Consider the following 27,732-nt stretch of genomic DNA (forward strand, 5'->3'; position numbering starts at 1 on the left):
ATGCACAAAATGACGTGTCTTCTTTTTTTTTTTTTTCTTTTTTATTTGTTTGTTGTGTTTTTTAATTTATTTCTAGGGGAGAGAGAGAGAGAGAGACAGCGTGAGCAGGGGAGGGTCAGAGAGAGAGGGAGACACAGACTGAAACTGGCTCCAGGCTCTGAGCTGGCAGTCAGCACAGAGCCCGACGTGGGGCTCAAACCCACAAACTGCGAGATCATGACCTAAGCGAAAGTCGGACGCTTAACCGACTAAGCCACCCAGGCGCCCCAGAAGTGGTGTATTCTTAACACAGAGTTAAATAAATAAAGATAATTCCCGCCACCATTCGCTCACGTATTCATTGGTTTACTAAGTATGTATTTAATGGCCCACCTGGCAAAGGTCCTCCTTCTGAGGAAGAACAGATCCCTGCTCTCTAGGAATTCGAAGCAAACAAGATAAATACAGAAAGCAGTCAAAAAGGTGACAGGCTGAAGTCAGCTCTTAAAGCATCTACACTGAAAGTCACTCAGGCAAAAATGAAACGCAACAACAAACGTCTAAAAGTTGAAGCAATATTGCTATTTCTACGTATTACATCTTCATGAGAGTAGGCTCTTTTAACTATTGCATAAAATATTGTGAAATCGAGCACAGTAACAAAACAGCAACAAAGTTCAGTATCCAAAGAAGAGTGTTTAAAAAAAAAAGTCGATGGTGGTAAATCTGAGAGGTTTTGTTTGTTTGTTTGCCTATTTCAGGATCACATATGGTAAAGAGTATATTAATAATTTTGCAGACGTGGGCACCTGGCTGGCTCAGTTGGTAGAGCACACACTGGGTGTAGAGATTACTTAAAAATAAGATCTTAAAAAAATTTGCAGCCGTACATGGTTTACCAAGCATTTTGAAACACCAACTTCCACTGAAATTAAAGTCAGTAATCCGCTTATAAAAAAAACCAACTCCATTCCTAGAACTTGCTGGCCCTCTAGCTGTGCTAATAACTTTGTTTCTCTATACAAATTTTCATCTACAAATAGCAAGAGCTGGAACTCAGATTTACTTCCCTTATTAATGAATGGAAGTGATAGATAACCACCAGCTATCAACACAACTGAAACATTATAATCAATTTGTATGTATATGAGTAATTATTTTATAATTTGTCTAATTTCCAACATATAGAATTAAGCAGTTGAAGTGTGTGTTTTAATTACCATCAATATGTCAAATACTTACTAAAACACAGGCTTATCTTTAAAAGTGGTAGGCAGAAGAAATTAGTAAATTAAAATTATCTAAGTTGAAGACACTTAAGTCAAATGAAATGGCAGACTTTCCAAACACCATGGATGAAGCTACAGAAACATGCATATACAAGTTATTACTATCAAACTTTGCTTCAGAGTTTGCTCTCTACACGGCTCTTTGTAAACACTGCACTGGATATCAGGATAAAGGAACTCTCTGATCTATCATCCTTTACAAACTCTAGATTCTTCAGTGATTACTACCCATGAAATTTTAATAAATGACCATTTTAAAAGGACTAAATTTGGGGCGTCTCAGTGGCTCAGTTGGTTAAATGTCTGACTCTTGACTTTGACCTCAAGTCATGACCTCCAGGTTTGTGAGTTCGAGCCCTGCATCAGGCTCTGTGCTGTCAGCAGGGAGCCTGCTTGGGGTTCTCTGTCTCCTCTTTCTCTGCCCCTCCCCCATCTCTTAGGTTCATTTATTCACTTTCTCAAAAAGATAACCAGCAAAAGAGTTGTCCTCTTCATTGACTTTACAAAGAAAATTATTATGTTGTATTTTAAAGAAATATCCACTGCAAATAATAATAATCTTGGTACTAACACCATCTGGGTCATCAAAGTGGGGATCTAGTTAATGTATGTGAAGTACTATCTAATAACAAAGTAGAGGTAAAAGATGCACTATAGTTAATAGTAACATATATAATCAGGAAAGAAGCCATTAAACTACCAAAAATTAGTCTGATTTTGCCTCTCCTCTGTATTTTGAAAACGAACTTGAAGAGTTCCAATGCCAACAAAGGAAAAACAAACAGTGGTAGTTCCAAGAACAATGTTTTCCCTCTGAAACTGCTGGCCTATGTGTGTACATCAGCATGCCATCTTCCCAGATTTAGAATACTGCTGCAAATACCAACATACATGTTCTATGAAAATAGCTCATTTTTATTCAGGCAAGAAATTTCCAACAGGAAGAAAAATTAAGGGGACATGTGGGTAAGAGAAAAAGTGACAGAACTCTGACCTGTTATTAATGCATTGTACTTAAGTAACTCCCTGGATATCTGCCCTAATTCTGAGGATCTAAAAATTCATTCCTTGAGATTTAGATAAAAACGCAGTAAGTTCCCCTCTGAGACCTCTCTAACATATCTGTTGTGAAACATGCACTAGAAATTAGCACAAATTTCCTAAACACACAAATAAAAAATAAGCAACTAAATACTCAGCATATCTCAAATCGGCCATATTAACTGTATTGACATAGAATAGCTGTATTAATGCTTCCTGGAGAATAAACAGAAGTTTTAAAAATATATGATTTCAATTCCTAGCACAAAGTACATGTGTGTTTGTGTGTGCCTGTGTATACTGTACTTACAAATTTGTTACTTTGAGAACTCTGCAATAAAATATTTCTTGACAATGGGGGTGGGGGGACAAACATTTCAGAGTAGTGTGTGGTGGGAAAAAATAAATTTAAAGCCCATTTGTTTTCCAAAGGGCAACACAACAGCAGCTCACTTTGTGAAAACACACTGAAGTGTACACTCATACTTGGACCTTCTCCATGGTTTTGTTCTACTTCTACAACAAAACTGCATATGGTTATATAAGGAGGAGTTAGACCCCAGATTCTCTCCCTGTTTCCGGCAGAAGATAGTTTATTCCCTAGAAGAAACTGAACCAGAGAGTCTTTGGCTCAAAGACCTCAGGCCTAGTAGAAAACACTGTTATGAAAACAGGAATCAATTAAAAATCCACACACTAAAGCCTGTGATTCCAGCTCTCTTCCCCACTCTGCTTCGTGCATCTTGGCACTCACTGCCCACGGAGAAGACCAAAGGATTCCTCTCAACTAAAGCTGACGTGCCCTCGGGAAAAGAGCCACAGATGTTGTCTTTGGAAGTCCCCCAGTCAAACTACAGGCTCACCCCTGAGAGCCACAGCTGGGAAGCTGTGTGGCAGTGAAACCCTGCCCATATGTCATGGTACCCAATTCACGTTTCAGTGACTCACCATCAAATAGGAACAGAGAGCAAAGGATCACCATGTAACTACATTTCTAACACAGAAGTCAGACACCTACGCAAACAGGAGAAAAACACATCAAGGCAGCGCAAGAAGGAAATAAATATGTAAATAAATAAACTTCATGTCCTCAGAAATGGAAGAAATGCACCCATGGGGGAAAAAAAGGAGACAATGCTATTAAACGCACACAAATGAAAAAACGAACAAGAGCTCTTAAAAACTAAACACAGCAGAAATTCAGAGGAGTTGAGATGTAGCAGAGAACACTCACCAAGAAATTGGGCTGTAAGACAAAGGCGAAGGAAAATCAGAAGACAAACAAGGAAGTCTGAACAGGAATTCATAGAAAGAAAAGAGAAAACCAAGGCAGTGGAGAAGATTATCAAAAAAACATAATGAGAAAGTTTTCCAGAACTGAAAGGCATACCTTTACCTTTTTGCAGATCAAGTGTTTGTCATAATGCCTGAAATTAATAGAGTGCCATAAAAGGAATATCCTAAAATCTTTTGGAAGTTACTTAAAACAAACAAAAAAGACAGAAAAAAGGTCACGTGACATACAAAGAGAGGAATCAGAATAGCATATCACTTTTTAATAGCACCGGTAGAGGCTAGAAAATAATGGTGCCCTGGCTTCAAAATTCTAGGGACACTTGTTTACCTACGTAGAAGCCCGCCAACTCAAGAAGAAGCCAACTCAAGTGGGAGAGAAAACATTTTCAGATCTGCAGAGTGTCGAATGAACTGGTCTCCCACGTCTCCTTTCTCAGGAAGATATTCCATTAAAAAGAGGGAGGAGACCACGTCTTTCTTCAAGTTACTAGATGTCAGAAAACTACGGGTGCAACACAGGGGAGACACGGACAGAGCTACCAGCTCAGTGCCAGGAGGTCACCCCAGACAACAGCTGTGCATCGGGCCCACCGGGCCAGTCCCCACCCTGACTCTAGGAGAACAGAAGTGCCCAAGAAAAAGGTGTCAAGAGGAATGCTAGAGTGCTGTCAGAAAACTTAGGAAGGCCAGAGAAACAGGAAAGCACACCAGTGAGAGGCTACTCTCCGGGCAGCACAAGAAAGCAGGCAGAGCCCCAGCGTTTGAGGGCTCCGCTGTGGGCCCCAGCTCCAGGCTCACAATAAGGACAATCAAAGCTGATACCTGTTCATGGGTGAAGCAGCAGTTTGTACATAGGGCATGGCAATGAAAAAGGGTTACATCTTCACCTTCCATAGTAAGAAGTCAGCATATAGTGCCCCGTAACAAAAAATGCTAAAATAGCAGTATATACAGAGTATTCCAGAAGATGGAGGAAAATAGCAAAAAGAGCCAAAAGACTCAGAGGCAGTCGCCTGGGGAGCAGGACTGGGGTATAAGCACGGGCTGGAGTCCCAGGCACCAATTTCTTGTTACGTGAGTCTTATAAGAATTCTCTATAAGTCAAAGTTTCTTAGTATAAGTTTATTACAATCTTTAAAAAATCTACATAGGATATTTGATGGAAAAAAAAGTTTAAATTTTTAAACTATGAAACAAAACCAAGGAATGTATGAAACAGCAGGCAAGAGAGCTGGAGAGCATGGCCGGCAGCAGGAAAATGGCCGCCTTGTCCCGGTGACAGGGGAGGAGTGCTTCCTCTGGCACTGGGGGGGAGGCTGTGTGCTGAGAGATGGGGAGCACAGGAGAAGCAAGCGTAGAAAAGAAACGTATAGATGTAGAATCAACAGAGACAGAGGGCCAATCGGGAAACTCGGAAGGAACTAATTAACAGGCAGGGCAACGCCCCAAATATCTGTTCACCTGCATATTTCTGGGTTTAGTCCCCAAATGCTGGCTCCTTGGGAGTGTCACATCCCCCCGTGGAATTAGAAGCACTTTGATTTTGTGTTTAGGTTTTAATTTTGGAATTATTATAAAACACGCAAATAGAATAATATGGAAGATGATAATGATCATTCAAGTATCCACTATTCAGCTTTTCCAAATATTAACATTTTTGTCATAATTGCCTCTCCTTTTTATTCTATTTTATTGATTTTTTAATATAATTTATTGTCAAATTGGCTAACATACGGTGTGTAACTCTGGTTTTTCTTCACATCGTATAAATCTTTTGCACTTTATGGTGTGTAAAGTGTGTTCTTGGTTTTGGGGGTAGATTCCCAATATTCATCGCTTACATACAACACCCAGTGCTCATCCCAACAAGTGCCCTCCTCAGTGCCCATCACCCATTTTCCCCTTTCCCTCGCCCCCCATCTAATTTTTTTTTTAAAGAAATAAACACTATGAGTATAGCTGAAACCGTCTTCAGACCATTCCCTAATCCTATCCTCCTAACTAACTGCCTCACAGCACGTAACCATTAATCTGAATTCGTCAGGTAACATCCCATCCACTCATCTCTAAGATGAAAGCAATGGTTTGAATGAATTCTACCGCCTCTTTGTTGGTGTCTTAGGAGTTCTTGATGCTCTGGAATGGAAGTTCAGAAGCCTACAGTGTTATGAAGTACACAAAAATATTTCAAAATCATTTCGAACCTCAAAAACAGACTGAATCATGATGTAGTTGACACTTTGGCAAAAAAAAAAAAAACATAGTAAGTTTATTATAGTAGTGTCAGTAAAAGCATTATTATCAATACATAGGGCATATAAAAACCCACTGTGGTTTCCTCTTCTCGTGTCCATCAGCTCCAGGGAACGATGAGGAGGAGGTCCTTGAGCACAACACCCTGGTTGTGCCTAAATGACCAGTTCAGTGCAGCACCCGCCTGCCACGTGTCACTGTATTCTGCTCTGCCTGGCAGTCACAGCAAACATACTCTTTAAACTAATCTGTATACAGCACAGGGCATACAGTCAATAACCCTGTAATAGTGTACAGATGGAATAGTGACAGCGGGTAACTTGTGGTGACGTTTATAGTAACGCATGTAGTTTTGTAATGAATCCAGTGGTCAGACCACGACGTGGTACACCCGAAACAAATAGATGTCAACTATACTTCCATTCAAAACAAATAGTCTGTAATGCTATTTTTACTTAAAAATGCCCTTCATGAGCGTTGCCTCAGTGGCCCAGTCAGTTACGCGTCCGACCTTGGCTCAGGTCATGATCTCACCGTTCCAGAATCTGTGTCTCCCTCAGATTCTGTGTCTCCCTCAGATTCTGTGTCTCTCTCACTGTCTCTGCCCCTCCCCTACCTGTGTTCTCTCGTGAAAATAAACATTAAAAAAATGTCCTTTATGATGTAACAGAAAGTTATTTGCACTGCATCTTGACCTGTGAGTACACATCTCCTTTATTTTCTGCGTGATAAAACAGGAAGCACATAAAAGGCATCTCTGCTGTGTACTACAGTAGGATGCCTATCTCAAAGAAAACACATGCATGATTATTTGAGCCGTGAGCCAAATGAGTTAATAACTCCAGGAATACCTCTTTTATGTGGAAGGACAACTGACCAACCCGCTATCCAGATGTGGGTGTTTGGCAGACATTTTCTCTACAACACTCAAGTGGGAAGGTCATTTCAGGAGAAACAACTGACAGTAGTTGTTGCCAAGGATAGTCGTCAAGCTTCCAAATTACAAATCAAAATTTTGGAAGATTTGTTTCTGCTGTGAACTTGACAGCTTCCTAATACTTAAAGATTTTTCTGATGAGATCAGTGGTGATATTAACAACTGTGATGTCTTGAAATTGCACAATAAAATGTGTTAACGTTTGGAATTCTGCATTATCTAATGACCCAGTATTTTCCCAAAGACCAATAACTAATACAGTAAAATGCAATCTGGGCAAGGATCCATTCAAAGTGCAAGAAAAGATCAACAGAACCTAATAGAAAAGAAATTTTTAAAGTTCAACAACAAGGTTTTTGGGTTCCATACTGGAACCAACATTTAAGAAATGACCACTTGTCAAGTTCTGGTATAGTATCAAAGAAGACTATTCACAATAATCTGAAAAGATAATTATAATACTCTTCTCTTTTCAACTACATACCTGCACAAGCTTTATAATAAATACTTACTATGTTAATCTTTCTGGGTGTTAAAAACCACAAACACATAATCACAGTGGTAAGTTACCATCGGATCATTAGCATTCATTTAGAAAAAATGAAAAATTCATTATTTAAAGTTACATTCTTCTGCAGTTATAGTCTCATTTATCTTCAATAAATATATAAGTCTCAGAGGCTTAATTTACCAGAGAATCAAGAATGATCACTGCTCTAAAAAAGAAATGAATACAGGAAATTCTTAAACCTGTTTTAGGTACACTCAAATCAAATCCCTTCTCTCCAGTTATAAGGGAGCAGACCCTTTTTATTTAATATTTTACTTTTTTTTATTAAAAATTTTTAAATTCATTTTTGAGAGAGAGAGAGAGAGCGTTAACAGGGGAGGGGCAGAGAGAGATGAAAACACAGAATACGAAGCAGGCTCCGGGCTCTGAGCTGTCAGCACAGAGCCCAATGCAGGGTTTGAACTCATGGACTGTGAGATCATGACCTGAGCCAAAGTCACACTTAACAGACTGAGCCACCCAGGCACCTTAACATTTGACTCTCAAAAGCCACACACCAATCACCCAGAGGGCATGGTGTTAGTGGATATAAACCTTAGTTCTTAAACTGCTAGGAAAATGTCTTCTCACAGAAAAAAACAAACAAACAAAAAACCCTCACCTTTATATATATTTCAAAAGAAATAATTTAATCTGATCAAACCTCTGCAGTTTGGAAGACACCAAATAACAAACTTGCCACAGAAAGGTTAAGAAACAGAAGTGTTTTCCAGAGAAACATTCTTCTTACACAGATCTATCCAGTTAATGAATATCATAAATCACTTGTTTCAAAGGCAGGGACCTTGAAAAAGTTTTCAGAATGAAATTGACAATGTCCTCACTTAATAAAGTCCTATCACCCCACCCTCTAAAAGAGAAAGTTTACCCACTTTGGTTGAAGTCCAAATATTCCAGAAGCAGCAAGAGGCTGACACCGTCTCCTCTTCTAATTACCTACCCATTTTGCTATGCTTACCTTTGCAGTTCACTGAGGCCCCTGGCACTGGGCAGGCAGGGGTTTTGCCTTAGGAAGTTTTGTTTCAAGTTGAGGTGCGTGAGGTCTTGGCTGTAGAAGAGGTTGGCGGGCAGGTGCTCCAGGCTACAGCAGGAGAGGTCCACTGAGCTAATGCGCTGCGAAGCCACCTGCAGACACACAAAACCCAGCCCGATTTTAACGCCATCCATTCATCCTACAGATGCCCTCTATGGACAGAAATACGATAACCCCCTAGGGAACACAGGCCTACTGTGCAAGGGGCACATGTAGCCCAAATAGAAGCCAGTAGAGTATTTACTTCATACAGAATGGAGTCCCATACTAAATGCAGAAAACCGCGTCCCTGCCTGGAAGGTACTCACGGTAACCTAGTGCAGAAGACAGGTTACAAAGAGCACAGACTATCCTATCGGGTTCAGTGACGTCAGTCATCTCCTCCAACTGTAGGGGTTAAGCTCCTGAACGCATTCACCATAAGCCTTCAGAGTAAACACAGGGTTAGGAGATGGACACTAAGATCCAGATGAAACCTATCAAAGCCCTTGCACAGACTGAATTAAAACAGCACAAATGAAGAAAAGCAAAGTCAATGTCCTTGTACACACATCTTTAGTGACAACGGTAGGGTCTGATTGGATTCCACTGTGTGCTTGCTCTCAACTTCTCTGGTTGTCTCTCCCACAGAGCTTCAGTGAGATGCTCATAAAATTCCCTGTGCTTTGCTCCATGCAAGTCTCCCTGGCTAAATGACCCCTGCCGTGGCCAGGGTCCCAGGCTGCAGAGCAGCCAGCATGCAGGAGACAGAAAAAGCGCTGGATGACCTGTATTTCTCAAAGGCTTTCTCCAAAATCCAGGTCACGTGGTGCCACTTTACACCTGGGCATGTGGCTGCAGCCCCACTTACACATACCTTGGCTCCTTCTCTCCTCACAGAGGCCACGGGAGTATTATTCTAAGATCTGGGCTGATTCTCCCTCATGCTCTTCATGTTCACCAAAGCTTTACGGCAGAAACTCCACTCCTTATCTGTGATCAGTCAAAGGTCCCTTTCTATTACCAAACTCCAGCCTTGTGTCTCCCAGTTACAGAAGGCGGCAGGGTGGGGTCCTCAGGACTGGGACTCCCAGCTCCCGGCTGAGAGGATGTGAACAGATCAGCGAGCCCCCCAAACTCCAGTTTTCTCATCTGTGTAACAGACACCAGGACCACACCTGCATCTACACGTCGGCCCAGAAACAGCATTCAGCAAGTGGCGGCTGCCACATGGTCACCATTATTACTCCTCCTCCCAAACAGAATGATTGACATCCTCTATCTACCGAAATCCAAGTTCTCCTGATGCTAAAAAGGTACTCAGAAGTGAATGTGCATAAAACCCATTCTGCTGACGGCCCATTTGAGGTTAGAAAGAAATTGCGGTGCACATAGGAGAGCTAAGGGGAGACAGGGGTGGGAAAGGCTTGGCAGGGCTCAACTCAAAGACCTGAGAGAGGAAGTCTGAGTTCGCATTTTAGCAATTATATCTTTCCTTGTATTTTCACTATAAATAAAAAAGTGAAGAAATTGTTTTCTACACACCCAAAAAAGAAAATCCCAATCAGGGCCACTCACCCATATATACCAAAAGACGTAACAAGAGCCCTGGGGCATGTAATGGCCCTGAAAGGCAGGTGCAAACGCACCACATAACCTGCTCACAGGACCTAAGGTCCATATGTGTTGAGCATGCAAAGGCACGCCAGACCTTACATCTCTGGCAGTACGACAGGGAACGAGGCAGACGCAGTCTCGGCCCTGCAGGGCCACAGCTCTAGAGGAGGAGGGGAAATGAAGGCACCACATAATGGCTACAGTAACTGTACGTGCAAGGGACACAGCATGATCTAAGAAGTCAGGGAAGGCTTCTCTGAGGACCTAATGTCCAAGCTCAAACCTGAAACTCGAGTGGAACTCTGTTTCTGTCTGCCCCACATCCTTTCCCCACTTCCTCTTGCAGCAATCCTTCCAACATGGGAGACCCTGACAGAGCTGCAAACGAAGCACGCCGTCCCCGGTTGCAGGGGTAGTAGGCATGCACGCCAGGCACGAGCAATCAGAGTACCCCAGCACCTGAGCCCACGGACTGAGGCAACAGCTACTACTGACTGGCACGTGACCCAAGGTAGGCTAACCAGAGGCCTTCTCTGGGATGTGTATACTCTGCAGCCAGGAGAGAGAGAGAAAACACAAACACATACCCCTCCATATACTAGGTACGAACAGTTACACGGGTAACTTTTAACCACATAAACCATACACTGGTCACGTCCCAAATTACTGATACCAAATGCTTCTATGTGGGTAGGGAGGAAAAAGGACATAAGAATGGGAAGACAGGAGATCTGGAGTCATCTGAAATGATTATTTCCTTATAAGAGGGACAACGGAAGATATGAAGGAACTATGGAAATATGTTAACAGCTGGGGAAGACAAGTACATGGAAACTGTAATATTATCCTTTTTGCTCTTCTCTGTGCATGTGTGTGTGTGTTTAATGTGAAACATGAAAACAAAACGTAACTTCAATTAACGTTTCAGTAAGAAAGAAGAAAAACAGATGAGAGCAGTCTTCCGGTTTTCCTTGCATCCAGTGTTCCACTGGCTGGTATGCCAGGGACCACAAGTCAGCTTGTGACCAAAGGGTCTCCTTAACCTACTGCGATGGGCTGAATGGTGGCCCCAGGAAGGATCTGAGGCAGAGCGAAACACAGATTTCCCCATCCTAATCCCTGGAATCTGTAAATATTATCTTATACAGCAAGAGTGACTATTACCCTGTATGAGGAAAGCTGTGATTAAGGATCTTGACAGGAGGTGCTTCTCCTGGATTATGCGGATGGGCCCTAAGTGTGGTTATATGTATCCCTGTGAGAGAGAGAGAGGTGGAGGGAGTTTTCAGACAGAAGATGTCAATGTGACTATGGGGGCAGAGGCGCAGTAGCATGGGCCACGAGCTAAAGAATGCTTGGAGCCACCAGAAGCTGGAAGAGGGAGGAATGGATTCTCCCCTAGAGCCTTCAAAATGAGGAGGGTCCCGCCAACATCTTGCTTTTGGGTTTCTTGCCTCTAGAACTGCACAAATTCCTGTTGTTTTAAAGCCACCAAGATATGGTTAATTTGGAAACTAATACACCTTTCATAATTTTTTCCAGAGTACTTTTCATTTTTATTCATTCATCATGTTTACTGAATACCTACTATGTGCCAATTAACTGACCCAGGTAAGCACGCGGTATGCCTTCAGTAAACAAAATGAAGATCCCTGCCTTCTTTTTACTTAGAATCTGTAAGTAAATTCTATGTTAAAAACTGGAAAATACTATAGAAAATAGAGCAAGGAAAATGGGGCCAGGATTGTTGGGAAGGGGGTAGGTTATATTTAAATAGGTTGGTCAGGGTGGGCCTCACTGAAAAGGTTACATTTAGATATGATGGACATGAGGAAGGTAGCTGAAACGATTTGTCTAAAAGAATGCTCCAGGCAGAGGAAGCAGCAAGCGGAAAGGCCCTGGAAACTAGAAAAGGCTGTGCCTGGCATGTTCGAGGAACAGCATGGAGACTGGTAAGGTAAGGGGACAATGGCCTGTAACAAGATCAGAAAGGTAGGGGGAATGGGCGTGGGCACCAAATCCTTCAGGGACTTTTAGGGCACTGTACCCACTCTGCCTTTTAATGTGGGAAAAATGGGAGGCGTGGAAAGTTCTGAAAAGTCTCTGTCTCCCCGAGGGCAGGGACTCTTGACTATTTTGTTCACTGATACACCCATGCTGAGCACTTGGTGAGACCTCAGAGAAGTATGTGCCAGAAGAATAGTCCTTGAACTACTTTACAACCCCTCCTTCGTCGCCAGCTCACATGTGACCCACCCCGTGTACTCTTTCACATGGAGACTACTTTGAAGAAGAAAACTTCTATTTCGACTGAAGCATCACACTAAATACTCTCTGGGCAACTAAAGATAATGATTAAATGTCAAGTGGGATTTGAGTCCTTTCCTCATTCTGGACCACAAGCTGTTGCTGCTGTAAACAAGGGGGAAGGAACCACATTAACAAGGCTGCCTCCAGCACAAGCAGCCTGTGGGAGCCGTGGCAGAGCGGGGGGTGGCTGCGGCAGGGACAGAAATGATCGCAGCAGGGCAGGGAGCTGCCGAGGGGACCCTAAGAGCTAGCACGAGTTGCACCTCTTCCCGGTCCCTGCAACAAAGTGGGGGGACATCAGTGCTTCCACCCCCGAGCAGCCTGGGCACATAAGGACCATGCCACGAAGCGGTTCTGCTTGAACCCCAGATGGAAAAGCTACCAGCTGGACCTAAAGACGCTGTGACCCACATACACAGCACCTATTAAAACTAAGATCCTTCACAAGAAAAACCTAAATAAGTAATAAAAATAAATCAGAAAGCCACCTGGATACACCTCGGGGCAAGTAGCCTTTTATTATTCTTTTTAAAAAAAATTTTTTTTTTTTGAGAGAGGCAGAGAGAGAGGCAGAGAGACAGACAGAGAGACTGACAGAGCATGAGCAGGGGAGGGGCAGAGAGAGAGGGAGACACAGAATCCGAAGCAGGCTCCAGGCTCTGAGCTGTCAGCACAGAGCCCGACACGGGGCTTGAACTCACAAACCATGAGATCATGACCTGAGCTGAAGTTGGACCCTTAACTGACTGAGCCACCCGGGTGCCCTTACTCTTTTTTTAAAGTAGCAATAACAATACTAACAGCTAACATTTGGGGGGTGCTTCAGCTGTGAGAGACCCTCTACTAGCTGCTGCAGACATTATACGTAATCTTTACAACAACTCAGTACAGTAATGGTTTATCCTCATTTCAAAGATGAAGGTAAAACTGAGGCACAGAGTGTGCCCATGGTCACACGGTTAAAGCAGTAGCAGGAGCCGAGTCTGAATGGGGGCCTGTACCTGTAAGTCTCCTGATAAAATAATAACAGAACCCCTTTGACCACAGAGGATCAGATGTCATCCCTAGGAGAAGCTTAAGCCTCAGGAAGGGCAGTGGCAGAAGACAGTCCTTCTGGAGGGAAGCAGTGACCATCTGCTGACCACAGATTTCAGGGAAGGGGTGAAGCTCCGGGACAGGGGGGCACCATTCCTTGACACCACGGGCTCTGCCCACTCCTACCTACACAGCTTGTCCAGCCGGGCAGCGGTGAAGCCACCTGGCGAACACCTAGTTGTATTTTAAAAGGTTACAGGAAAAGTTTAAAGGGTTATAGAAATTTGGAAAGAGAGTGAAAACAACAGGCACAAGCAGAAATCGCCTCAAAGCTTTGTTACAGAAAGGGACCTCAAGGGAGCTCACGATTAGAATATAGAATCCTTTTGGCAAAAGCTACTGCACTTCCATTACACCTCCTGACCTCAGAACAGTGAAGACAGAGTTGAGACTCAAGGAATGTGACACACAGGAGACAAGTCACAGTCTTAACACTATTCAGGGCATAACAATTCTGCCACTTCCCAGCCACGTGGCTCTGGGTAAGTCACTTCGTCTGTCTTTCCGTTCCCTCATCAATGAAGTGGAATAAATAATACCTGCCCTGACAAATTTAACGAGCTGCGATAAATAACACTTTTCTCATTTTAAAAAAGTCAGGAGGAGCTCTGTAGACCTAGTATCCCTTGACCAACGTCCGCAGCTACAACATGGTACGAACTTGTAAGAAAGCACTACAGCACAGTCAACTGTTCTGGCCGCCGTGAGCAGTTACGCAGGTGGGCCTCACGTAGGCAGACGCAGAACATTACACTAGTTGTGCAGCTCACTGACCACCCCATGAACCACACATGAAGGGATTCAAGTTGTCAAGTTTTAGAAGTTCAGTTCAGTGTAACTGTGGATAGGGAAAACAGTGCTAGTCTGAATTAACAACAAATTTTTTTTTAGGGATGACAGAGTTAGAGGGGCACCCAGGTGGCTCAGCTGGGTAAGCGCCTGGCTCTTCGTTTCGGCGTAGGTCATGATCTCATGGTTCATGGCTTTGAGCCCCATATCAGGCTCCATGCTGACAAATGAGAAGCCTGCTCTCTCTCTGCCCTTCCCTCGCTTATGTGCACACCCATGTGCATTCTCTCTCACTCAAAATAAATAAATATACTTAGTAAAAGAAAATAAAATGTTTAAAAAAAGGGTGAATTAAATGGGATCCCCCCCACCCCCGCCATGAACCTACACACTGTGGAAGGCACATTAAAGTGAACATGAAATCAACCACCTTCTCAGGTTGTCTTCTTTTCCCTATTAGTTGTAAACATGTGTGGGGAAGAAAAAAAAGTTCATTTGGTCCTCAAACTATTCCCCCCAGAGAACACCACAGGGCAAACATAAGAATGGTAATGTGTACAGCAAACTTTTCAGAATATCTACTGGCCTTCCAGATATTTCTAACATGCTACTCAGCTCAACACCTTCCTCAGTTGTTTCTTGGCAAGTCTTTAGGACACTCCTGTCAAAAATGGTCTCTGCTCTGAATCTAGCTGAGTTATGTTTCTAAACCAACCTCTCTCTCCTCTCCTAACCGTTCCTCACTACGCTTGTGCAGTAATCATCTTCCCTTGCAACAGGACTGTCGTCTGCATTATTCCCATTATTCTTAATGTTCATGTAATGGGCGATCATCTGTTATTAGCAAGGGAAAGTTCAGAAACACCATCATGGGACTTCTTATTGCTGTTACCACTATACTTTAGTGAAGTAGTATTTATCCTTATTATGTGGCAAACATGCTCAAAATGAAGCAAAATGACCCTAAAAGCCTTGGTCAAAGTGGCTGAAATAGCGTAAGTAATTCTGTGGGTGTGAAGTCAAAGACTGCTATACACCCGCATAACAAGTCATTAATTGCTCCAGCGAGGCCTTCAGTGGCTGGGACACCACACCACCACACCCTGGCTACAGGAATAGTCTCTGGGGAGTTTACGATACTTCCATAAAAAATTCTTAACCTCTTAACTGACCTAGTTTTAATCCTCACTGCCTAAAAAATGCTTTGGGAAGACATGAGGGAGGAGAAGATAAATTTAGACAAGTGTTTATTAGTCATTATTGGCTAAGCATTCTAGCAACTTATTTCTAACTTCATCCTCATCAATAGTTTTAAAAACACTTTTTATCAAACCAAAGCTTCCAACATTAATAAAATTCAAACTATCACTGCTCTACAACATGAGATTCATTATTTCTTTAAAAAAAATTCTAGGGGCACCTGTCTTAACCAGTCGGTTAAGCGTCCGACTCCAGCTCGGGTCATGATCTCATGGTTCATGGGTTCGAGCCCCGTGTCGGGCTCTTGTGCTGACAGCTAGCTCAGAGCCTGGAGCCTCTCTTCGGATTCTGTGTCTCCCTCTCTCTCTGACTCTCCCCCGCTTGCACGGTCTCTCTCTCTCTCAAAACAAATTTTTTTCTTTAAATGCCTTAAATTGACCCATCTTTACACAACAACATCTCTTTACTTCATCCTGTACTGACACTACCATTTTATAAAATGTGCTTAACAGATGAAGGAAACTTTTGTACAATAAAATCTAACAATAATAAATAATGACTAATTAACACACACTAACAGGAGCATGCCATGGTGCCAATTTTGTTAAAGCACTGTTAAAGCGGCAGGCTATATCAATACAGAAAAAAAGAATACTAAGAAATTCAGAAGAAGAGCTCTGCCTCATATCCCGACTGCTCGTAGCCAGAGGCACCGGGGAGATGGAGACGAGCGAGCCCTCATATGGTTGTCAGCTGCCTGTACGAAGCAGGCCCCACACCTGGTCCTGGAGGGACGCCCTCTATGTCTTCAAAAGCTTGGTCTCCTGAGACGCAGATGCCCACACGACCGGAGGGAAAGGAGGTGTGCATGATGGTGTGCTGAGAGCACACCGAGCGGAAAACACAAACCTCAGAGCTCCCGCCGCGACCCCAACACTCACACTCCCCTCCCCTGACAAACGGATGGGCCTTCCAGGCACAAGGGCAGAGCCTTGCACTTCAGCACCACGAGCAGACGGGACCACGGCATCTGTCCAGGGAGCTCACTGCAGGGCCTGCGCTGCAAATGCAGACCTGGTGTCACCCTGCTGGGAGCCGAAGGGACCCTGAGAGACCCCGAGGAGACACCCGGCCAGCCTCCCAGGATGGCTCCGTGTCCCTCGGCAGTTATCTCCCTTCCACACACACACCATTGTGTTTCTGAGCAACAACAGAAAAACAGGGCTGGGCTTGGGTGGAGATCAAATCTGAACTCAGAGTTCCTTCCTCATTTCTTTATTGGCAAACTAGGTGTAAACAGTCCCTTTAGAAAGTGGCCACCTGAGAAAGTGGCATCTCCCTGACCACGGGGAAAAGAGAGCCAACCACAAAAACACTTAAATTCTAACTTTCTGATAAAAGAAGTCATGTAAATGTGTACTTAAATGATTCTCCTATTAGAAATAAGCTGCTTGTTTTGTATTTTAAGTTCCAAGGCTAACATACAAGGCCCGGGACATTTAACACAAAGAGGTCAATGACATTTTTCTAATTACTCCACTATTCCTTACTTTGTGAAATTATAAATCAGACCAGTGGGTAGAAGAATCTAACTCTTCAGAGTAGCTGTAAGAAACTCAATACAAATATTGGGATAGTCCAGAATAGGCAAACATATAATGGAAACTAAACTCTTGAGTATTTTCTAAATGCTCAGATTAAAATAACTTAACTCCATAATATAAACATGACCAGATAGAGAGATGTGGTTGATCATAGATGGTAAGTTCCTAAAGTTCCTAGTATAGCAATACCTGACAGGTTTCTGAAGAATTAAACAAGTAGCCTCCTCAACAATAAATCAATCTAATCTGCCTTGGATGATTCAGAAAGCATCTAAATCAAGATTTCTTAAATACCTCTTGATCACCCTTTAAGAAGATCAACGATCAGTGCACAGAGGCCATGCTCGCATCCCTAGCGGTACACGTCATTCAACATACTTGCTGGACAAACCACCTTTTATTCGACCACTGAGCTGTCTGGATTCTGCTGACACTGTGTTATGTGAAGTACTTCCCTTTGACATTTTCAGTAAACTTCAGTTGTCATTTGAGTCTTGATTTGTTTTGTCCCCTCAGGTCACTGTAAAACATTGGCAGTACAATTAAAGAAAAAAGAACATGGGACCAGAACTTCCTACACAAAGCAGTGGATACATTATAGCTCGGTTCCCTCATCTGCAAAATGGGGGTGTGACAGTATCTCCTCAAGACTTACTACCTTTCATTGTACAGCCCACGGCACCCTAGAGGCGTAATGAGTATTGACCCCACAGGCTACTATACAGCATTTAGAAGAGTGCTTGGCACACAGAAAAAGTTACCAAAACGTTAGCTGTTATTACTATTTGCATTATTGTGGTCACTACCACCTCAATTCAGTAGGTTAAGTGATCTTTTTAAAAAAAAAAAATTAACATTTATTTTTCAGAGAGAGTATGCGTGTGTGAACATGAATGGGGGAGGGGCAGAGGGAGAGAAGATGACATAGAAGCTGAAGCAGGCTCCAGGCTCTGAGCTGGCAGCACAGAGCCTGACGCGGGGCTCAAAGTCCCGAACCGTAAGATCATGACCTGAGATGAAGTCAGACGCTTAACTGACTGAGCCGCCCAGGCACCCCTAAATGATCTTATTAACAAAACATACCAACCAGTTGGGAGGAAAAACAAAAATTCTTTTTATTTTGGTGTTGGCCTCAAGGATGAATAGCTACTTCCTGCTGGATAGAACGTCTGAAGCAAGGAAGAGATCACTTAATCTGTGCTCAACAGTTGGTATCTGTAAGTACATATGTCAACAGGCAACATCCAAAAGGAAGCCAAAAAAGGGACCTGAGAACCAAGTGACAGAGGGACTTTTCTCATTTATCAGAGAGGCTCGTCCTGAAAACAGACTGCTAAGGGGTACAGGAGGGCACAGAAACCATAGTAACTTTACTACTCAGAGGTTATTAAAAAATGAAAGAGCAGAATTATCTGGAGTTGCACCCAACAGCAAAACTGGATTAATGGGTGGAAGCCACAGGGACAAAGACTTCAGCTCACTTCTAAGGAAGAACTGTCTGGTCAGACACTACAGGCATCTGAAAAACTATACACGGTGTTTCGGAGGGAAGGAAGTCTGGGAGTCCATAAGGTCCTTTTCTAACCTTAATTCTAAGTCTCTGAACTAAGAGCACTTCATGATGACTACAATTTAAGGTAAAACTAAAGAACGCTTTCGAAGAAAATATCAAATAATTGTTAAGTTAATTATTCCAGAAAATGATAACAAGTAATATTTGCCTCCTTGGTGACTATCTTACAAGTGCCCTTCCCAATCTTAAAATAGTATGTTGTAATCTAAAACTCAGCTATTAGCATCTCACTTGGAACCTAGAGTGTGTTTCATTAAAGGTAAGAATCCACACGAGGAACATGTGTCTTCCGTTTGCTGAGGTCCTGACCTAGAAGTTGAGCCTAGAAAAAGAGTGGTGCCCAGCATAAAGAAAGGGTAGAATTCTCTCATCCCTCCCTGCCAGTGTCTCCCAGGGCAGGTGACAACTGGGCGGTAACTCAGAGTGCCAGGAAAGAAGCGGAGGGGGTGAGAAGACATGAGCAAGCAAGATGGGGACGTGGGAGCAGTTTAAACCGCTAAATGTATAAGCCGGCGGCAAAAGTATGCCTCTTTTGTTGTTATGATATGGTAAGCAAACTAGTTATTTTTTGACTTGTACAAAATCGGATTATAAAACTTTGGAGAAAATAAAATTAAATGGCTTTAAGCTGAAATGACTCAGAACTCAAAGGAAAAACCCCTTCTTTAGGAATAGATTAACTAGGATTTCAGAACCAATAGTTGCCTCAGGAAAAAAAAAATACGTAGACAGGATTACCAATGTGGAAATGAGGTGAAGCGTAATTAGAACCGCAAAGAGATAATTTTTACTAACTTCATCACAGTAGTATGTATTACAAAAACAAAATTTAATGTAACCCAAAAATATTATATCTTTAGCTTAAACTCAATGCAGAATTTCTAAGTTCCCCAATTTCATACTGTTCATAACCATAATAAAGAAAGATTCCATAACGTGAACTTTTCCGTAACAAATCCATGACTATGTTAAAAAGTTAGTTACAATATTTAGTAACTCATAATCAGATTTCCCCAGGAAATGACATGGAACTAGCAGGAAACAAGGTAGACTGGTCAGCACTTTTTACTTTATCTCGCTTCTAGTTCTTTCCCTTTTTCACACTGCTCAGACACCTGAGATATGGCTACATTTTCATCTCTTAAACAGTTGTGCCTTTATACATACTTGCCACCTCTCCTCTTTTTTTTTTTTTTTTTAATTTTGGGGAGAGGGGGAGAGAGAGCAAGCATTCGAGTGGGGGAGAGGAGGGGGGGGAGAGAGAGAGAGAGAGAGCGAGAGAGAGAGAGAGACCGAGACCTAAGCTGGTTCCATGCTCTTCGAGGAGCCTGACACCAAGCTTGATCCCATGATCCTGGGATCATGACCGGAGCCAAAATCAAGAGTTGGATGTTCAGCCAACCGAGCCATGCAGGCGCCCCATTTATCCCTTTCCTTTAAATGCCCTTCCCTTGAGTGGTTCAGTCAGTTGAGCATTCAACTTCAGCTCAGGTCATGATCTCACGGTTTGTGAATTCGAGCCCCACATCCCGATCTGTGCTGACAGCTCAGAGCCTGGAGCCTGTTTCGGATTCTGTGTCTCCCTTTCTCTCTGCCCCTCCCCTGCTCATACTCTGTCTCTCTCTCTCTCTGTCTCTCTCTCAAAGATAAATAAACATTAAAAAAAATTTTTTTAATGCCCTTCCCTTGTCTTTGTGGTGAACTCCTATTTACCCTTCAAAACTCAATTTGCCCATTACCTCCTTGAAGCCTTCCTCTTCCCAAAGAACTCATATACCGGATTTCCAAACTTTTCTCATCTGTTCACTACAGAGTTTGTATGGGAGTAATCTCCTTGGGATTGGGGGGTGGGGAGGTGCATAGTTGAAGCTAAAATCCATGTCACTAAAATTCTTAAGATTCTACCACACACCGACTAAATTGTTCTTGGTCAAATGGCCCTAAATGCTCTATCTAAAATATGGGCATAAAATGTGAAGTGAGAGTTTCCAAAAAAGGGCCGTTAAGCCCTGGACTCCTTAGCAGACCGGTACTGAGAACAAAGCCTCTTACCATTATAATCCCAATGCAAGCAACTACAGTTACATCCCTAGAAGACAGGTGGCAAATCATGCTGACAAAAAGCAGCACACCCTCTAACCTACACTTCAGGTGGTATGTACAAGGTGACTACGTAATCTCACAGGGCTCCTTGCAGCTATGTCTAATGACACAAATCTCTATGCTGGAAACCTTAATCCCATTACACTAGAGTGATCTGACTTACAAAGTTAGTGAAGTATTCTCTGGGTGAAACTGGACAATAAAACACTCCTTTTAAGCCTGTGAAAGCAAAAGTTCATTTGTGATTCACCACACACTTTATTTTTATTTAAAGGGCGATATTTACTCATTGCTTCAGGTGATCTTTAACTCAGCATGACAAGTGGCCGTGAGGTGCCTACACTATGCATATCAAGAGTGAACCCAACATATCAAGGCAACCAAAGGTTCACCGCAGTGACTTAAAAAAATGAAAAACAAGAGGCCTACAATTAAAATACTACAGTTAAGGGGCGCCTGGGTGGCTCAGTCAGTTAAGGGTCCAACTTCGGCTCAGGTCATGATCTCATGGTTCGTGGGTTTGAGCCCCACATCAGGCTCTGTGCTGACAGCTCAGAGTCTGGAGGCTACTTCAGATTCTATATCTCCCTCTCTGACCCTCCCCTGCTCATGCCGTCTCTCTCTCTTTCTCAGAAATAAATAAAACATAAAAAAAAAAAAAACCTAAAATACTATGGTTAATACTGGAAGAAAGGAGAGAGAAGCATTGTGATAGTCATAGTCACTGACAACTGCTAGCATGTCAGCCACTGACAAGGAGAGACACTTGTGGCCTTATGGGGTATGAATTTGTAACGATGGACCATATAACAAATACATGTAACACGTGGTCACAGTTGATAATTGTAGACTCTGGGTCATAGGTATGTGGGTGTTACTATTATCTCTACTTCTAAATATTTGGCATTTTCCATAATAAAAAGTTAAAAACACATTCATGAACAACACCAAATCAGTGATCTGAATCCCCTTTTTACAAATCTTCCTTGAAACGGAGAGACAGACTTCAAAGGGGATCAATACAGTGTTGCAGAGGTGACTAAGGCTTAATTAAAAATTAAGTATGCTTAGGCTGTAGATTTGTATAAGGACTAACTCTGAAAAGAATCCACAGAATTAAGCAACATATCTAAAACTAACGTGCTCCAAAAAGTGGGCCACAAAGAGGGGCGTCAAGGTCAGCGTTTCTATAATGATGCTCGTACACTGGACAGGAGCTCTTCCAAATTCCTGTTCTTGCCTCAGTACCACCCTTCAGACTTCTTCCCATCACTCTGAAAATGTGCTGGGTACATGGACTTGCACTGAGCCAACAGAGCCCTATTTTACACTGCACACAAATTGAATGCTTACTGAATTTTTAAAACATGCCGTGCATTAATATTTTAGGGGTGACTTTACAATCAATATTGTCATCCTCCCAAAGGAGCTATTTTCTTCACGGTATCTGCTGCTAACACCCATCCCAAAGTAAAAACTCTAAAGGGACTGTCCTGGGTATTATTTTTGCAAGCAGTATTAAGTGCTAAGATTAAATTTAAAAAATATTAAGTATATAAGGGCCTATCTTGATAGAACATTTCTAATTAATAATATTGTATAAATGTTCCCCAAATCAAATGAAACAAATTAGAACAAAGATGAACACTTCTCTTTTAGTTAAAACCCAGAAGCATAAAGTGAAATAAAAATTTTCCTTTTAAATTAATTATCTATCTAATTCATTTTAATTTAAAAATCATTAGAATTGGTTCTCTTTGTCCTCCTACTCAGCCAGAAGTGAGGATGGACATTAAAGATCAGAAATTCAAGGGTGCGTGGGTGGCTCAGTCAGTTAAGCATCTGATCTTGATTTTGGCTCAGGTCCTAATGGGTACAGTTTCAATACTGCAAGATGAGAAAAATTCTGGAAATGGATGGTGGGGATGGTTGCACAACCAAGTGAATGTACTTACTACCACTGAGCTGTACACTTTGAAATGGTTAAGATGGGGGGACCCTGGGTGGCTCGGGTAATTTTGGCTCAGGTCATGATCTCACAGTACAGGGGATGGAGCCCCACGTCAGGCTCTGTGCTGACTGCATGGAGACTACTTGGGATTCTCTTCCTCTCTCTGTCCCTCCTCCACTGTCTCTCTCTCTCTCTCTCTCAAAATAAATCAATAAACATTAAAAGAAATCAGAAACTTACATATTCCTTTCTGTTCTTGGTTTGTTTTTCTTTCATATTCTTATCAAAATGGATCTCATTTAAACATCAGGATGTAAAAACAATCCATTCTGTGAATGTTTTGTTTCTCAATAAGAAAAGAAAAAGTCTCCATAGAAACCCTGAATGTGACTAAGCTATAGAACTTCCTAATACCTCCAGACATGAGGAAGAACAGAGGCACAGTGGAAAGGGAAGCTGGAAGTAGAAGTGGCTTATGAGAGTCACCCTTGACCATGCCAAATTCCCCACAAGCACATATTCCCCAATGGATCGATCTTCTCATCATCCTTTTCCAAAGGCCCCATCCTACTCTCCCAGGATGCTGAATTAAAGAAAAAGATATCATCACAGGATTATCCTCAGTATACAAAGTTTAAAGAAGAGTGTGGCTCTGTTTTATATGGGATTCATATATGAATAGGGGTTCTCCCACTGATTTCTTCTATAATATCTAACCTCTTCAACCAGCCGCTTACAACTCACTTCCCCTTCCATTCACTAACCCTAACAACTTCTAAATACTTGTATCTGGTTTTTCTAGAGAAAGGAAAGACACTATATCTAAAATCTGCATTTACTAAGATGTTCTTTCTGCTCTCTGTCCCTGACACCTGACTTTTCAGGAAGAAATCTTTCTCTCCAATGTCATCCTTAATTATGTTAACCCCAAAAGACTCCTGTGGTTGTCAAGAACAGCAGAAGGGCCTTTGTGCAGATAAATCAAGCATACGTGTGTCTTCAGCTCATTAAAATATACATAAAACAAATAATACTTTTAAAAGATTGTCTGAAGGTCACCTGGGTGGCTCAGTCAGGTAAGGGTCCAACTTTGGCTCAGGTCATAATCTTGCAGTTTGTAAATTTGAGCCTCAGGTTGGGCTGACAGCTCTGAGCCTGGAGCCTGCTTCCGATTCTGTGCCTCCCACTCTCTGCTCCTTCCCTACTCATACTCCATCTCTTTCTCTCTCAAAAGTAAACACTTAAAAAGGTTTTTTTTAAATAAAAAGATTGTCTGGCGTACCTGGGTGGCTCTGTCGGGTAAGCGCCCAACTCTTGATCTCAGCTCAGGTCATGATCTCACAGTACATAGGTTCGAGCCTCATGCTGTGCTCAGCGCTGACAACATGGGGCCTGCTTGGAATTCTTTCACTCTCTCCTCTCTCTCTCTCTCTGAACTTTCCCTGTTTGCTTGCTTGCTGTCTCACAAAAATCAACAAATAAACTTAAAAAAAAAAGATTATCTGGCCAATCAATCAGTTACGGTAAGAGCAGGAATGATGGCCATAAAATTATTTAGTCAGTCGTTCTCATACACCCAAAAATACACACATACTGTTAGAATTACTATGTATCAGTATAAGTCTATCATGTGCACAACTGACATAAGCCCTAGGAGGTAAGTACTATTACTATTCTCTTTATCAAATGAAAAAGCCTAAAATTTAGAAATTTACAGTGATAGAGTCTGTGAATGGTGGAAGCCGAGTCTACCTTAGTTTGAAACCCAAATTCTTAACTCCCACACCATCTGGGAACATTTGGAGCCTTTCTAAAGGGAAAGGGGGTTCGGGTTCTAATTCAAATTCATTCTAGTTAATACCACTTAACTACTAGTTAACTACCTGTTAGTACTAGTAACTACAGGTAATTAACTAAAATCCCCTCGTCCCTCCTGGAAGCACTCACCAACACCTGTGTGACATGTAAGCTGAGTCTTGTCTACGTACATGCTTGTGAATCATCTTCTGCTTGGACATCATGTATCAAACACTTTCTAATGGCAAGGTAGTAATCAGCGGAAGAGGAAACTCACACCAGTCCTACTCCACCCTGCCGCCATCCTGCTCTCCTGGGCCCCAATGCGCCCCCAATCCCTGCCTCTCCTAGGAGTATCTTGTCCAGGGTCTGGATGATCAGAGCGAGTACCTCATTAAAACACACTATCCTATGAGGATGGCATCTTAGCCCCCCAGCAACAGCAAAGAGTCAAATGCGTGACATTTACAACTGCCAGTTAGAAATCAACAATTTCTACACTTCTTTTAAGAGACATTTCATCATCTACCCTCTTACATTTCATCTCTTTGCTGTCTCTCTACAAACTCTTTGAAGTTAAAAGAGTTTGTATTTTGCCATTGTTTTAAAGGTGCAAATATAAAGAGTCTAATTAGTGGTATGGTTTCTGACTGAGGCTATAATTTACCTAATAATTCAAATCAAGAACCTGGAAGCAATTTTTTATTCCAACATTTTCCTCATGCTTTATATGTAATTATCAGTAATCCTGTTGCTCAACTCACATCCCAAGACACACCTATCCACATCTCTCCTCTCACCTCTTGCCTGGAAAATACCACAAGAGCCTCCTGCCGGTCAGACCCCACCCCTGCTTCTCCTCGTCCTCCATAATCCGTTCGCCACACAACAGCCAATGTCAGATCATGTAACTGTCTGAAAGAACTCTTTCAAACGGCTTGCCATTACGCCAATAGTATAATCCAGACTCCTTACCCTGTTTGGTAACATAAGACCCCTGCCTTCCCTGACTTCATGCCCCTCGTTCCAGCCGTAGGACTGTTACACTCTCTCCTCCCACCAGGTCTTCAAGTAACTGCATACTTTAGGGGCGCCTGGGAGGCTCAGTCAGTAAGGGTCCAACTCCTGATTTCGGCTCAGGTCATGATTCACAGTTCATGGGATTGAGTCCAGCAGGGGGCTCTACATTAACAGCATGGAGCCTGCTTGGGGTTCGTTCTCTCTCTCTCTCTCTCTCTCTCTCTCCCTCCCTCCCTCCCTCTCTGCCCCTCTCCTGCTCACATGCACACACTCTCAAAATTATTCTTCCTCCATCATTCTTTGTCATTATAACTTGTATTATAGCACTGGGATTATTTGATGTTTTCTTTCTTGTCTGTTTGCTTATTTATCATGTTTCCCCAACGTACGTGCTACCAAGAGAGAGGAATTAGACTTGTTCTTTGCTATATCCCAGTGCATAAAACACATACCTGACATACAGAAGGTGCTTCATAAATGCTAGGTAGCTTTAGAACAGTGACTTATCAATTGTGTGGATGTTTAATATACAAGACTATTAATCTTTTTGTTACTATTGTTTTAATCAAAACAATCTGTCATTGGTAAGCTTGAAAATTTACATGTTTATTCGTGTTCTCATCCATGTTTAAGAATTTATATCTCTGACTTGTTCCAAAAAGAATGTAAAGCAGCTGACTATGACACTACATTTGGTTTAAAGGGTCAAAACTTCTCCACATAGGGCATTATAGAAGATACCTGATCAATACTCTTCAAAACTGTCAAGGTCATAAAAACCACAGGAAGACTAAAAAACTGTCACAGACCAGAGGAGACAAAGGACACACGACAATCAAATGAAATGCAGTATGCTGGATTAAATCCTGGGACAAAAGACACTAGTGAAAAAGCTAGTAAAATCCAAATAAATTCTGGAGTTTAGTTCAGAGTAACGTGTTAATGTTGGTTTCTTAGTTTTGACAACTCTATCGTGGTAATGTAAGATCTCTGGGAAACTAGGTGGGGCTACATGGAAACTCTCTGTACTACCTTTATACTTTTTGGTAAATAGCGAATTATTCCAAAATAAAAAGTTTGTTTAAAAAAAAATCAACATCTCGGGGTGCCTGGGTGGCTCAGGTCATGATCTCACAGCTCATGAGTTCAAGCTCCACATCTGGCTCACTGCTGTCAGTACAGAGCCTGCTCTGGGTCCTCTGTCCCCACCCCGCCCCTCCCCCACAGGTGCACACAGGCTCTCTCTCTCAAAAACAAACAAACAAACAAACAAATCAATCAGCCTCTCCATACAGAAAGACATTCAATGCACTTTGACCACAGTTTGGTATTTTATTCTGAATGAAGCAGAGTGGTAGGCCATTGACTTACTGCTTTGAACCCATGTAACCATTTAAATATAAAAGCACAATACTATTTAATATTTGTCTCCTCACATTTGCAACCACAAAAGTAATTTTAAAACTGTGAGACAGATATATTCATTGCTTAGCACATAAATCCTACAGGCAGGCCAAAAGGAGAAGGGTCCTCCCTCCCATTTTCCTAGCAGGCTGCTGCTCTGTACAGTTAGAACCGCCACTGGCCGGCCAGGCTGGGATTCTCCCACGTCCCTATCAACCTAAATTCGGCCCATTGCTTCTTCTCTAAAAGGCAGGGACACTAATGTTCTTAAGTGTATTGCAGCATCAGAGAACACAGTTTTTACTTGACAATTCATATGTAGCCGGTATTTCAAAAAGTCTTTCTAGACATTATTCTCGAATTTTCTGTTAACTGTTTACAAAGTTCTTCCCTAGTCATTCACTTGGTAAATAATTACATCATGCAGCAGTCTGGGTCACACTGAACTTGGATAGCAAACTGGATTATAAATTCAAAACTATGAAAGCAAATTCCAATGTAATGCTTCTACACCCAAGAGAGGTTTCATCATTTCACAAACACACCCAAAACCAAGGCACAGGGTACTGCAATCCACCCATTTTACGCATGATTCTATAAATGTGATGTAAAACCATCTTCACACACAGTTTCTGAAATACCAGCATTCATTCTGACTTCAATCTCTCTTTCTCTCTCTCTCTCTCTCTCTCTCTCTCTCTCACACACACACACACACACACACAGAGGTATGCTGTTTCATAGGTCTCTCTCTCTCTCACACACACACACACACACACACACACACACACAGAGGTATGCTGTTTCATAGGTCTCTCTCTCTCTCTCTCTCTCTCTCACACACACACACACACACACACACACACAGAGGTATGCTGTTTCATAGGACTC

At 42.3% G+C, this 27,732-nt stretch overlaps 1 protein-coding gene across 1 annotated transcript in view; it reads right to left on the reverse strand.

Moving 5' to 3' along the window:
* PHLPP1 (PH domain and leucine rich repeat protein phosphatase 1) overlaps window positions 1-27,732 on the reverse strand; it is a 209,224-nt gene that overhangs the window by 72,060 nt on the left and 109,432 nt on the right. Inside the window, exon 4 of the mRNA XM_039251897.1 lies at window positions 8,325-8,491. Within this exon, the coding sequence (XP_039107828.1) occupies window positions 8,325-8,491 (167 nt within the window). The remainder of the gene's footprint in view (window positions 1-8,324; window positions 8,492-27,732) is intronic.

This window comes from Hyaena hyaena, unplaced genomic scaffold (genome assembly GCF_003009895.1).
Source record: "Hyaena hyaena isolate Hyena2069 unplaced genomic scaffold, ASM300989v1 scaffold_399, whole genome shotgun sequence".
In the NCBI taxonomy this organism is placed as follows: domain Eukaryota; kingdom Metazoa; phylum Chordata; class Mammalia; order Carnivora; family Hyaenidae; genus Hyaena; species Hyaena hyaena.